The 14,406-nt window shown below is 41.0% G+C and overlaps 1 protein-coding gene across 1 annotated transcript in view; it reads right to left on the reverse strand.

The window, feature by feature from the left end:
* Window positions 1–14,406, reverse strand: part of NALCN (sodium leak channel, non-selective) — a 283,373-nt gene that overhangs the window by 25,154 nt on the left and 243,813 nt on the right. The window contains exons 27-29 of the mRNA XM_052650063.1: window positions 12,710–12,816; window positions 3,884–4,004; window positions 3,697–3,795 (exon numbers count right to left, since the gene is read on the reverse strand). Coding sequence (XP_052506023.1) covers window positions 3,697–3,795; window positions 3,884–4,004; window positions 12,710–12,816 — 327 coding nt within the window. The remainder of the gene's footprint in view (window positions 1–3,696; window positions 3,796–3,883; window positions 4,005–12,709; window positions 12,817–14,406) is intronic.

A 14,406-nucleotide genomic window follows, 5' to 3' on the forward strand; every position in this document is an offset into this window, starting at 1 on the left:
AAACGTGTTTGTTTTTGAAAACGTGTTTGTTTTTGAAAACGTGTTTGAATTTTAAAAATTATGTAATGCAGTTTTGTTTTTATCTTCATTGAACGTTATGTTTTCCTTACAACTAGATACTAGATCTGATTCGTTTATGTTAACCGCTCACATCGTATCCCACTGTACAAATCTGTCAGAAGTTATCATTTTAGGATTACTGACTATCAACAATGCTGCCATGAACACATGTACTGTCTCACAGGAAACGTCTTGTTCTGTGCTAAATCTCCAAGAGAGGAACTGCTGGGGCCTGGAAGTTTGCGTATTTCCACATTTGCCAGAGATTTGCAAAAGAGCAATAATCAACAATATTGGTTTCAATCTACAAGTGTTCCCATTTCCTTATATTCTGGCCCATACTTGACTTTATCAGATATTTTAATTTAGAAATTTGATGAGTGTGAAATGTATCTGATATAGCTTTAATATTAATGAGATGAAACATTTTAATATGTATAAATGGTGAGTCCCATGTGTTCCTTTGAGAACTGCCTGTTCATATTCTTTGCTCATTTTTGTATTTGGATATTACTGTTGATGTTTTGTAGAAATTCTTAATCTATCCTGGATACTAATCTTTTGTCAGGGATGTGAAATATAAATATTTTCTCAGCTTTATTTTTTTAAATTTTGCTTAATATGTCCTTTATCATTCAGAAACTTTTCCTTTTATATAATCTGACCTGCAATTTTTTTTTCTTCTATATGGATTTTACTTTGTGGTTAATGTCAAGAACTCTACAACTATTCCAGGGTCAAAAGCAGATTCTCCATGGTTTAAAAATGGTTTAAATTTTGCTTTCCATAGTTGGGTCTTTCATTGATCTGGAATTCATTTTTGAGTACGCTGTACGGTAGGAATCTCAGTTTCTGAGCTCTAGAGTCAGTCAATTACCGCAGCATCACTGCGGGCAGTCTTACCTTCGCCACTGACTTGTGCCACTTCTGTTTCATGTACACATGGGTCTCTCCTAGGGCTCTGTGCTCTATTCTGTAAGCCTAACTTTCTATCCCTGTAATGTTAGGGGAAGCACCCTGATTGAAACCGCCCACCCTGGCCAGGCACCATAGTAACCATTTGCATGAGCTGTTTTATGACAGGAGATCCTGATAAGGAATATGGAACTAAGAAGCCACCACCAACTGGAAGAGTTCGGGAAAGGTCTAAAGGAGACACCGCGTGTCCGTCCACTTCCCAGAATCCCTCTCGCTAGCATCCGTCTTGGCTGAGCGATGCGTGCGCCAGCCACCAGGAAAGACTCTGAATTAGAACGATTGGTCAAAGACCACCCAGAAGCTAATCCCATCACCATAAAACCCAACATTGTGAGCCACGCGGCAGAGCAGTTCTCCTGGGTTCCCTTACCCTACTGCTCTCCACCTGGGTGCCCTTTCCCATAAAATCTCTTGCTTTGTCAGCACATCTGTTTCCTCAGACAATTCATTTCTGAGTGTTAGACAAGAGCCCAGTTTTGGGCCCTGGAAGGGGTCTGCCTTCCTGCAACAGTAACAGTGACAACACTATTTTACTTGCCATAGCTTGCTTTTCCCCATTTTTGTTCATGCTTACCTCTGCACAAGGCATATCAATCTGATTTATTGTAACAAAGCAGCTTCTACCATTCTTGGGCTTTTCTGTAAGTTACTTTGGGTTCAATACCATTAACTTCTATTCTTATTTTTGTTATTTTCTTCCTCTCATTTTCTTCTATCTCACTTTGTTACTCTGGTTATAATTTATTGATTTGTATATTTGGCACATTAATATCTGATATTTCTCTAACATGTACATGTAAGTACATTTCTATCTAATTACTGATTTATATATACCTTGTCAGTTTTTATGTCATTTTATAAACAATTTATATAAATGCTTTGAGATTTTCTATCACAAAAAACAATCTTTCCTAAAAGGTTCACATAATTGAGAAATTTACATCTCTAATGAACTGATCATGTTTTTAATGTCTGTTACACAGTTTCTTCCATTTTCCCCTTTTCCTAAGAGCCCATCTGAGCTGACATCCACTCTCTGTTCTCTCAGGCCAAGAGGTTTCTTTCTTTTTTCCTTCTGAACATCAATACAGCCAAGACCTCTGGTTATTCTGCTTACTTCAGCCATTCCTCTAAGTTCAAGGGCTGCAATTAATTATGCACCTGCCTTCACTCACTGGGTATTTGATGTTATTTCATTTATGTCACTGAATTGAACTGAATTCGTCTGCAATCAGATCTGCTCAGAGGGCCTGGGAAGGTGTTCTGGGCAAGCAGTCCCTAATCTGTCAACTGACTCATTAACTTCAGCCTGAGTTTTGGAATTCTCAGTGTCTGCTCCCTGGCATGGCTCAAAGGCATCTAAAAAGATCCATTGTTCTCTTTCCATGTGATATTAAATGGAACACACGGTAGGGCTTAAAGAAACTCATTTATGAATGTGGGAACGTAAAACAGGGGGCTGGGCCAAATGATCTCTATTTCTCTCTCTCTCTAAATTCCATGTTTCCAGGAGCTGGAGTATCACTGGAGGACAGAGAGGAGATTTTCAAGTGGTAGGTACCCTTTGAAAGGCAGAAAGAAATGACATCCTCATTAGGCACACATCAAAGGTGGCAACTGGCTGAGTTGCTGGTACCTCACACGTGGAGAGCCTGGGGGGACGTGAATGAGACAGTCCCACGTGCAGCGATGCAAACCAAAGGGCCCTGATGTGAAGGCATGCAAACCGGTCCCGGCTATGAGTGATAAGGAACGGCCTGGTGCCAGGCAGGTAAGTCTAGCTTTAATTCAATGCAGAGCAACAGGCGACATTTTCACACCCTTGAATGACCTGTCGGTAATGGGCTGACATGTAATGGGCCCCACTGCTGAATCCTGGCCCCATCGCCTACTTCTTCCAAACCCCTACACAATGATTTCACCCCTGTAGTCTGCATTTTAGAGTTGTGAGACTCGAGACATTCCCATAGAAAACTTCAGTGCGTGATTCCGGAGGAAGATCCACCCTAATCGAACAGAGGGCATCGCAGCCACGTCCAGAAGAGTGACAGGCAATGTTTCTCCCAAACTCTTTTTGCCAGGAAACTACACTTGCTGTTTTCCCTTTGTGAGCTCTTGTACCGCTCATTAGAGCTGCTAGGAACTCAGCACGCATCCCGAACTCATAAAGGATGCAAAGTTTTCTGTGAAATCAGACAAATCTTCCTTTTATCCTAGGAATTAGGATTTCAAAACTTCTACTGCAAGTCCCCACCCACACCCATCAAAATTCTGAGTTCACCTACTGACTCACCAAGAAGCATCCAATTTACATTTTGTGAAAGTAATATTACCTGCAATCAGTGCATCGGTTTCAGCTATTGTATTTTAATAACTCACCTGGCAGCCTTTCAATTTGGACAATAGGAGATGAGCTTTCTCAGTCCTAGGCAAATTAATAACACCCTTACCAAAAGAGAAGATTTTGCAAGAGAATCCTGCTCTTAAATACTGTACCTGAAAGGCAGCAATGAGGTAGCTTGTAAAATAGTTATGGAGATTATTTACACCAGTCACATCACAATTAAAGGTGACTTCATGCAGGGTATGAAAAACAGGACTCAAAGTGAGCTGCTAGGAAAGAATAAACCCTGCGGAATTCAAACCAAGAATTCTTACCTTGTTTTCATTGAAATTAGCAATAACCACTCCAACAAAAAGGGTCAGTCCAATCATGCAACCCAGGAATACAAAAACATGAATATAGATTCCATGCATCTGTATAAATGAAAAAAAAATACTGTTATCCATCAAAGCCAATGAAAGCAGCTGTGGTCTCGTTCAAAGGATTCCAGTGCGTGCTTACCGGCCCCACACGATGAATAATAACGTCCCTCACTTCCACCCAGCCTTTCAAGGACAGAACTTCAAACAATGCCAGCATTGCATTGCCCACGTTGTCAAAGTTAAAGTTCCGAGGATTTGCCCTGTGGGTCAGAAAGAGGAATTTTCCTCATGATATTCTGCTGAGAAGCACTCTGAGGCAGTATCTATAACTCTCTCCACTCTTGGGTGCAACGTGTACCTGGCACTTGGAAGGGAGGCTAGGTGATGTTCGATTACTAATTCATAACAATGCATCAGCATGTTAGAATTTATTATGTACTTAATTATTAGGTAATGGGGAGGTGTTCTCAACCCCAAGGGACAAAACACTCTGTGACTACTAGCTCCAGAGGGTCTGCAATGCTTTGGGCTAGTCCTGATTATACCGGGGACCGGTTAGAGCTTGTGCAGGAAAGCCTTACAAAGGGGCGCTGGAGTCTGGATGTGAATTTTGGAATAGTTTTACATTAGAAAACCTTTCTAAAAGCATAGATTACAAATTCTGCTGTTAGTACAGAAAGTGTAAAATGAGTTGAGTTTGGCCACTTGATTTTATTCTTTGTCATCACGGGAGCAGCAAGCTGTGACCTAGCGGTGCTTTGGGGGTCCTGGGGGTGGTATGGAGCCTGTGGACTTTATCTCTCATTAACTCCGAGAGACTCAACAGACACTACTTACAGACCCCAGTGTTGTTTACACCCGCAGTTAACGTCTGATTTCTAAAACTATTTGGCCCCTCTATTCTAGGTGTGTGTGGGGGCATTCTGGGCAATGTCTCATTTCCTGTTTATCTGACACTTTTTCTCACTAATATCTCTACTACACTGCATTGCCCACCCCCACCCCCACCCCCTATTCATTACAGGTCTTAGCCAACAGTTTCATTAACAGAAGAAAATTTTAGTGTTTTTTCCCCTTTTCTGAGGTTATTTTAAATAATTAAAATATTTAGACAACTACACGCTTGAAAATCCTGACTACCATCACATTTCCTGGATTTGATGAATTGAGCTCAGGATGACTGAATTGAGTAGACCGACTGAAGCCTAGCTCGATTATATTTTGATAATTTTTCTTTTTTGCTAGCACATTTATCAAAAGTTAACCTTCATAGGAGGCCAACACTCTTGGGGGAATCTGGTTTAGTATTTTTCTACCAGAGACAGTCATGAGATATACTTTTATAAGTTTTTTTTTTAATGCTAAATATGTGGGAATCTAAAAAGAAAACATAAAACTGAGACTGACTTGTTTTTAAAGGTTTAGAGCTGATTGGTATATCAGCTTTTTTTCTATGTAGTAAAAAAAAAAAGAAAAAAAGCCCCACTCAGAAATACACATTTTGGGATTCTGATTTGTACTTTTTAAGTATGAAAGTACAGGCATATTCTCTTAGATTTTTCCAACACTTTTCTTTTGGGCGTTTCAATTAAATTTAATATATTTTATAGCAGACAGGAGCTGTAAGGATTCTACAGATGCCAGAATTTTCTTGAATAAGGATTTGGAAACACACACACACACACACACACACACAACAAAGTGAGTCAGCTCTTGGATCTGATGTCCAACTTTCTTACCCATCCATTTTCTTTATGTAAGAAGTGCTTTCTAAGATGAATTTGCAGCAGCTCAAGCTACTTTTATATTCTAAATCTTTTAGAAGTCAGAATATGTTAAAATATACTTTTAGGCTAAAACAAGAAAAATAAAATGAATGATCATAGATTTAAATCACTGGAAGACTAAATAACATTAAAAAAGTCTCAGTTTCAATCATATAAGCTATCTGTTTATGCTGTGTTCCTGATACTAAAATTAGAAAGTTTGAGACCTCACCAACAGAGGACTTCAACAAATCCCAAGCATAATCCATTATTGTCAGTTTTTCTGTGGTCCTTTTGTTTTCTTTCCTGGTTAATTTCTAAAAGCTTATAATCCCCTGATGTTGGGAAAGACTGAAGGCAAGAGCAGAAGTCAACAGAGGATGAGATGGTTGGATGGCATCATGGACTTAACAGACATGAGTTTGAGCAAACTCCAGGAGATAGTGAAGGACAGGGAAGCCTGGTGTGCTGTAGTCCCCGGGGTTACAAGAAATCGGACACGACTTAGCGACTGAACAACAGCAAATCTTGTCCATTCAATTCAGGAAATAAAGAATCAGTCCTGACTCACAATCTGGTCAGTTTTGTAACCCCTGGTGACAAATGCTCCAAGGATCCCAGGTCATGATAAGGAGACTTGTTCTCCCCTCGGAAGATGGAGATGCCTTGGAGGAGAGGAATTTAGCCTCTGCCCTGGGATGTGAAGGTGCAGCGCATGGTACTGTCCAGAGCGGCCCCTGATATCTGCCACATCTCTGCCTTTTACTTTAAAGACATCCGAAACTTGCACTTCTTGGAAGGCAGGCTTCTATTTTTTGCCTTGCTCTTTGGTAACAGCCCTTTGAATTCACTCAGCCTGCAACCCTCTAACCTCTGCCTCGCCCTTCCCTCCCACCTGCCCGTGGCTCCTCCCCCTTCCACCTGCCTAATTCCTATCCACCCTTCAGGAGTGAACTGAGTGTCTTCTCTTTTCGGTCCTTCTCCTTGGTCCAATCATGCTCTGGGTTAGGTGCTTCTCCTGCCACTGCCACTGCACCCTTCGCCCTAGAATCAAAGGCTGATACACCTGCCTTTTATTATCTTTAGCCTGATAATCAGCTAGAGAAACTGAAAAGTCGAACCTCGGGACCTCCCTGGTGGTCCTCTGGTTAAGAATCCGCCTGCCAGTGCGGGGAACACGTGTTCGATCTCTGATCCGGGAAGATCCCGCATGCCGCGGTGTTTCTGAGACCCTTCGCCACAACTACGGAACCCACGTGCTTAGAGCCCGTGCTCTGCAACGAGAGAGGTCCATGCAGCGCAACTCGAGAAAGCGCCCGTGCGGCAAGGAAGACCCAGCACAGCCAAAAAAAGCTAAATCAACAATGAAAAATACAAACAAAAAACTTAAGCCTCAAGGCCCCTCCTTGGCCAAGGCCCATTCTAAGATTCAGGAAGGGCCGGGGAAGTGAGTTTGCATACGCACATGTTTCTGTTAAATTTAACAGAGCAACACTGTTTTACACTCTTTTTCTTAGAGTGCATACCCAAATTGTTGGAGGCTTAGACTCCAGAGACATCTGATCTCTTTCTCCTAGAATATATCACCGTGTGATCTGAAATTGCCTAGAGGTAAACTTCTGGTGAACTTCAGGTGAATTTAGGGGCTTATTTATGCAGCATTAAAACCTCAGCATATCGTATTAAACTATTTTAATTTTATTTCCTGTTCTCCACTAGACTTCAAGGTTTTAAGGGTTGGAAATCATAGCTTGTCCCCAGTGACAGCATAGTACCTGGAGAAGAGTAAACAATAAATACATTTATTGCAAAACTGAGCACTTTGTTGACTTCTCTTTCATGCATTTCATTTTCCTAAATCCCAGATCTCTGCTTACAACAAAATATACAATATTTATAATATATATGTTTAATCCTTTTCACCAAGGTAATTTTTATCTCATCAAGTCCAAGTGATTCAGAAGAAGATGAATGTATTCCTCTGAAGAGAGAATGCAGAAACCAGACTGCCTCCTGAATTAGCTACTGCATATTTATATCCTAATTATAATTATCAAAACATTCCTCTAGGCCAATTCTGAGATGTAAGTTATTTTCTTAATCATAAATTAGCCAATATAAAATTACAAAAATTACAGCTGCTAACTCTTGATGAGATTATCAGAGAAAGAAAATATGTGAAAACTTTAACGGTTACAAGTTGACATTTATTTGATGAAAGATTTATATTTCGCTAAAACTCACCCAAGTTGTTATATTCTGAACAAATGGGAAAAACTATTGTGATAATGTTCAAGAGATGTCTCTCTGTTTATGCTTTTAAAATGTCATTGAACTTGAAGTCCTTATTAGTAACTTGCATAAAACATTACATTTCAATTAGCTGATTTTAAAATCATAGACAGCTGGTTTTATGGAACAAGGTGAACACCATAGGGTACGACCAGAAATGGCTTACTCTTCTCCCAATACTACCTTTCAGTGTATTATATTCCCTTCCTGACATCTTACATGGATGCTTGTTAAGTCACTTGAGTCATGTCCGACTCTGTGACCGCATGGATGTAGCTCATCAGGCTCCTCTGTCCATGGGACTTTCCAGGGAAGAATACTGGAGTGGGTTGCCATTTCCTCCTCCAGGAGGTCTTCCTGACCCAGGGATCTAATCCACGACCCCTGCATTGGCAGGCAGGTCCTTTACCGCTCAGGGAGATTCTAAAAAATTTTTGGCCACTTTTCACTATATGATGAGCCTCAGTCTAAAATTCCTACTCCATTCAAACCTGTACCAGGATCCTACTCTCAGCAGCTCAAGCCTGACATGTGGTCTGAGGAGAGAAAATGACGGTCGGCCACTCTGGTCTACTCCCCCCATATGGTGACCGCCCGGTTCTTACAAGACGGGGTGGGATTAGCTGGACTTAGAGACGTGGGGTCCTGTCTTGTGTATCTGACTCTGCTGGCCTCTGTCCCTGGGCCCTTTCTTCTCAGCAGTCACTGTTCTTTCACGGAGCTCATTTTTGTGTTCCCAAGAAATATTCCACGTTTTAATCGTAAACCTGGTCCTTTAACACCTGTCCTACGTACAGATGCTGGACGAATTTTGTTCTGGACGACCGGATAAAACATCTGAGTCACCCTTCCTGGCCTCCTGTCTCCCTCATCACCATCCCCCAACTCAGGAAGATTCCTTTACAAGGCTTTTTTTTTCCCCCCAAATACAAACCAACCACCCGAGTTCACACCCCAACCACCTCCTGTATCCAGCTTTTGTACTCAGGGCCACCATCCGGCTGCCCTCATCACCCCACTGCCAGGGACCAGAGCACTCTGGACGAATCTCTGCTCCAGACCCAGGTGGCACTAGTGGTAAAGAACCTGCCTGCCAATGCGGGAGACTCAAGAGACAGGGGTTTGATCTCTGGGTTGGGAGGAGGAAATGGCAACCCACTCCAGTATTCTTGCCTGGAGAATCTCATGGACAGAGGAGCCTACAGTCCACGGAGTGGCAAAGAGTCAGAGACGACTGAAGCAACTTAGCATGCAAGCATGCATGCCCCAGAGCCCATGAGACTACTCAGCCTGCTGGCCCTGCCTCACATGTCCCGTCCCAGGGAAGCCACAATAAGGGCTCCCTGCCCCAGCTCTCCTCATCTCTCTGCCTGCCGATTCACCCGGTGCTTCCCCACGTGCTCCCCTGTGATGTCCTATGCCCCTCCCCCGCTACACCAGGAACTATAAGTAGCAAACTATCTTTTCTTTTTCTTTTTGATGTGCATCATTTTCAAAGTCGTTATTGAATTCGTTACCATATTGTTTCTGCTTTCTGTTTTAGTTCTTTTTGGCCCTGAGTCAGGTGGGATTTTAGCTCCCCAGTCAGGGACCAAGTCTGCAGCCCCTGCACTGGCAGGAGGAGAGCCAGCCCCTGGACCACCAGGGAAGTCCCGAACTATCTTTTCAGGGGTAATTCTCTCTTGATCTGTTGGCTTTACTAATATCTCAGTATTGTTTTAAGTAATGAGTTTATTATTGTGATTTGATTTTGGCTGTGCTAGGTCAGGCTTTTCTCCAGTTGCGGCAGGCAGGGTTACTCTCCGGTTGCCGTGCAGAGGCTGCTCACTGCGGCGGCTTCTCTTGCAGTGGAGCAGCGGCTCTAAGGCACACGGGCTTCCCTGGTTGCAGCGCAGGGGCTCAGCGGTGTGATGCACAGGCACACGGCCCTGTGCAGCAGGCTTCCAGCAAGAAGGCTCAGGTCAGGCGGCCCTCCTGCAGGGATGACATGGATCTCCAGAAACACCAGACTACTCGGTCCTGCCAGCTGGCGAGAAGCAGCTTGCCCACAAGAGCCTCTCTTCTTGCTGTGCCAATCTCTGATAGCAGCTGGTCCTCCCAGGGGTGCTCACTTGACCTGGGTGGGGAGCACCCACCACCTTTCCCCAACGGTGATGGGAGCTGAAGCCACAGCACTCTCTGCTCTTGACTTCTTTCACTACCATGACATCATCTTTGAGTGCAGTGGTTTCCTTTACAGAACCTGGATTATGGAGGTGGAGAATGTTTTAGTAAGTTCTCCTGGGATTGAGCTAGTTGGTCTTTTTTAAAACGTCAGAATACTTTATCTTCTAGTGACCTCAGCCTGAGACTTTAGCCAAAATTCCAAAACAGCAGGAGCAAAAACAAAAACAAAAACAAAAACTGATGTCCTGATATAAATAAATTATTTAAGGTATAATAAGGAGTTTTAATCTCACAACAAAATAAACGTTTTGTGCTTCTTTAATTTTTTATGGTAATGTAAATTAGACGGCTTTTCTAGTTAACACTGGGGTAAAGATATTCCCATGGGCTATATACTTCTCTAACCATGCTCAAGCCTTATATCCAAAATTAATCTCTTTTCCCATAGTTCTCTGGTATTAGAAAAAACCAATATAAATTGTATTGAATTGTTTATGAAGGTGAATTTCATATTATAGGAATGCCAAAGCAGGTAATGATGAGTCCTAAGGGTACAACTGGGTGAAACGCTATTCCTTTTAAAGGGTTTTGACATTTAGTAGAGAATATCAATTGGACAAAAGCAGAGTAGTTGCTCTGGTTCACTCATTATTCTAAGAGATAAAAATGAAATAAAGAGAAAACAGATAAGGATTTAAAAGGAAAAATGAAGTTGACAGAGCCCTCAGTGTATCAGTGAAGCAGATTGAGAGATCCCATTCATAGTTGTTAGGAAAATAGATGAGAACAAAGGTACCAGATACTTCCAGCTTTGATGTAAATACTTTAAAAACTTATTTTAAAAAAAACAATTTTTTTTTAGAGAGATACAATCATGTTACTGATTATTCCCTTCCAGGGTTTCAATAACAAAATCCTTCAAAGTAAATGGGTTTTAAAATTGAACTAGCTTTATGATTCAGGCTTCTCTACAACTGTTATCAGAACATCACATCTTCCTTAAAGATATGAAGTCAGGATGAGGTTAGTTTTGATTTGATTAACATTATTAAAATTTTTTAAATTGGTTTAATTAAAAATTAATATCTGAACAAGTTTGATGGAAAATCTTTTTTCTTTGAAGCTTCACTAATTTTTAAAATCTTTATTTATTTATTTTTATTGAAGTAAGGTTGATTTAGAATGTTGTTAGTTTCAGGTGTACAGCAAAGTGATTTATATATATATATAGCATATATATTTTCTATATTTTACATATAATTCTATATAAAATATTTCCTATATATTCTTTATATAATTCTATCTATAATATATTCTATATGTAATTCTCTCTATATAGAATATACATATTCTTTTCCAGATTTTTTTCTATTATAGCTATGATAAGATATTGAATATAGTTCCCGGTGCTCTACATACAGCAGGTCCTTGTTATTTATCTATTTTATGTATAGTAGTGTGTATCTGTTAATTCCAAACTTCTAATTTATCCTTTCCTCCCTTTTCGCCTTTGGTACCCGTAAGCTGGTTTTCTATGCCTGTGAGTCTATTTCTGGTTTGTAAATAAGTTCATTTGTATTATTCAGTTAGATTCTACAGTTGAGTGATATTACATGTTACTTGTCTTTCTCTGTCTGACTTATTTCGCTTAGTACAATAATCTCTAGGTTCATCCACATTGCTGCAAATGGCATTATTTCCTTCTTTTCTATAAGTCTCACTAATTTTTAAAGTATGAATTCAGATACATACTTTAAGGTATTGGAAAGATTTTGCAGTGATTTCATTAGTTTCACGAAGCAGTCTGGGACTGAAGTGTATTACTTGCTCTCTTATTTATTTTCGTTTTGCATCCGACTGTAATCCAATGCTTTGCCTTGCATTACTTTTAAGTAACTCTTTACTTTCAGTTTCATGCCATATTATGCTGCTTTAAAACCTTATACTATAGATACCTACATATAACATGGATAGACCAAGAAGGCATTATGCTAAGTGAATGTATCAGACAGAGAAAGACAAATACTGCATACTATCACTTATACGTGGACTCCAAAAGAGCAAAACAGAACAACACCACTGACCCCCAATGAAAGTCATAGGAAAAAGAGATCAGACTCATGACTACCAGAGGCAGGGATGGCTGGGCGGGGCAGGGAGTGGAGGAAGGTGGGCAGAGGTACAAACTTCCAGTTTTAAGGTAAATAAATACTAGGGATGTAATGTACAATATGGGGACTATAGTTAACACTGCTGTATGATACACAGGGAAGCTGTTAAGAGACTAGATCCTGAGTTCTCATCACAAAGAGAATTTTTTCTTTTTCTTTCTACTGAGTCTATATGAGATGAAAAGTAAAGTGAAAGTTGCTCAGTCATGTCCAACTCTGTGCGACCCCATGGACTGTACAGTCCATGGAATTCTCCAGACCAGAATACTGGAGTGGGTAGCCTTTCCCTTCTCCAGGGGGTCTTCCCAACCCAGGCATCGAACCCAGGTCTCCCTCATTGCAGGTGGATTCTTTACCAGCTGAGCCACAAGGGAAGCCCATATGAGATGATGGATGTTAATTAAACCTATTGTGGTAATCGTTTTACAATACATGTAAATCAAACCATCATACTGTATGCCTTCAGCTTATATAGTGACATGTGGCAATTATTTCTCAATAAAATTGGGGCGGGAAACCCTGATGCTGACAAATATGGCATTTTTCAGGATATTTTTCTGATATGCTTACCAAACACGGGGCACCCAAAATCCAGGTTTTTTCTCTCCAGGTCTTAATTTTAAATTTAAGTTCTTGGACACACTCACATTAATTCTGAATATTCCATTACAATCTTCCTAAAACAGGGGGAAAAAAAATAAAAGGATGAAGAGAAGAATCTGGTTAGAAAATGAATTCAGAAAAGATAAAAGATCAGCAACACTTTTTATACAGAACAACAGAGGTCTTTTATCTAACAACACAGATGTGCACAGCGACTCAACTAGTAGTGATAAAGACTTCAGAAATAAGCAGGTGAAAGTCGATGCTGAGACTGTTTAGCAAGTGGCCAGTATTAACAAGTGAACTGACATTCTTCCAAGGAGAGATACAAATAGCCAATGAGCACATGAAAAGATGCTCCACATCATTAGTCATGAAAGTGAAAGTCGCTCAGTCGTGTCCGACTCTTTGCAACCCCATGGACTATACAGTCCGTGGAATTCTCCAGGCCAGAATACTGGAGTGGGTAGCCTTTTCCTTCTCCAGGCGATCTTCCCAACCCAGGGACTGAACCAGGGTCTCTTGCGTTGCAGGTGGATTCTTTACCATCTGAGCTATGAGGGAAGCCCCCATTAGCCATGAGGGAAATTCAAATCAAAACCACAATGGAAAACCATTTCCTACTCACAAAGAAGGCTGTAATCAGGAAGTCAAACAATGACAAGCTTTGATGAGGACGAGCAGAAATTCTAATCCTTATACTAGAATTCTCAAACACTGCTGGTGGGGATGGGAACTGGCGCAGCCACTTTGGAAAATAGTGTGGCAGGTCCTTAAATGATTAAACTGAGAGCTACCGTATGAACCAGAAACTCTTCTCCTAGATATCTACCCAAGAGAAATGAAACATATATCCACATGCAAATTTGTACATAAGTGTTTATATCATTATCATCATAAACAGCATTCTTTATAGTTGCCCAGTGGTGGAAACAATTCACGTGTCCATCACTGAACAAATTCATAAACACATGTGGTATATATGTTTCACTCAGCCATAGGAATGATACAGTACTGACAGATGCTACACTATGGATGAACGCTGAAGCTACGATGCCAAGTGAAAGAAGCCAGCCATCAGACATCACATGTTACACGATTCCAGCTGGAACCATGGCGTCAACAGCACAAGCTTCATGGCCTTTAAATGCGAGTTGTATGATCCAAATGTTGGGGGTATGTAGTTTCCTCTTTTCCTTGAGCTTGTCTCTTCTTTTACAGAAGTGAATGGAAGATCCAAGGCAGAACTTGGATACCCCCTTCAACCACATGGCTCACTTGACCTTGGCGTCTTATGTGAGGACTAGAAAGAACTCGTTCTGTTACAAAGACCTAGACCGTGCTTCACTACACCGATTTCTTTTCAGTTGTTCTGCTGGCTCTCAAAGGCCTTTGTAAAGGCTAAGCTTTCTTAGACTTTCCTTCTGAGCTTTCCACAAAGGCCTCATTGTTCTGGGAAAAAGGATACATGCCTCGTGGTATCTGTGTGTCTGTCCGTCCACCGTGTGTCCTTGATCCCTATACAAGTCACCACCTTTTGAGCTGGTGATAAGTAGACAGTGTAAAATCACAAGGCTCTTAGGCCATTATTATTCTACTTAGTCATCCAAGATTTCTACAGGATTCATCTTGAAATGTAGTTATTATCTTTCTGGCCTCTATTC

The sequence above is a fragment of the Budorcas taxicolor genome, chromosome 12 (assembly GCF_023091745.1).
Source record: "Budorcas taxicolor isolate Tak-1 chromosome 12, Takin1.1, whole genome shotgun sequence".
Lineage (NCBI taxonomy): Eukaryota > Metazoa > Chordata > Mammalia > Artiodactyla > Bovidae > Budorcas > Budorcas taxicolor.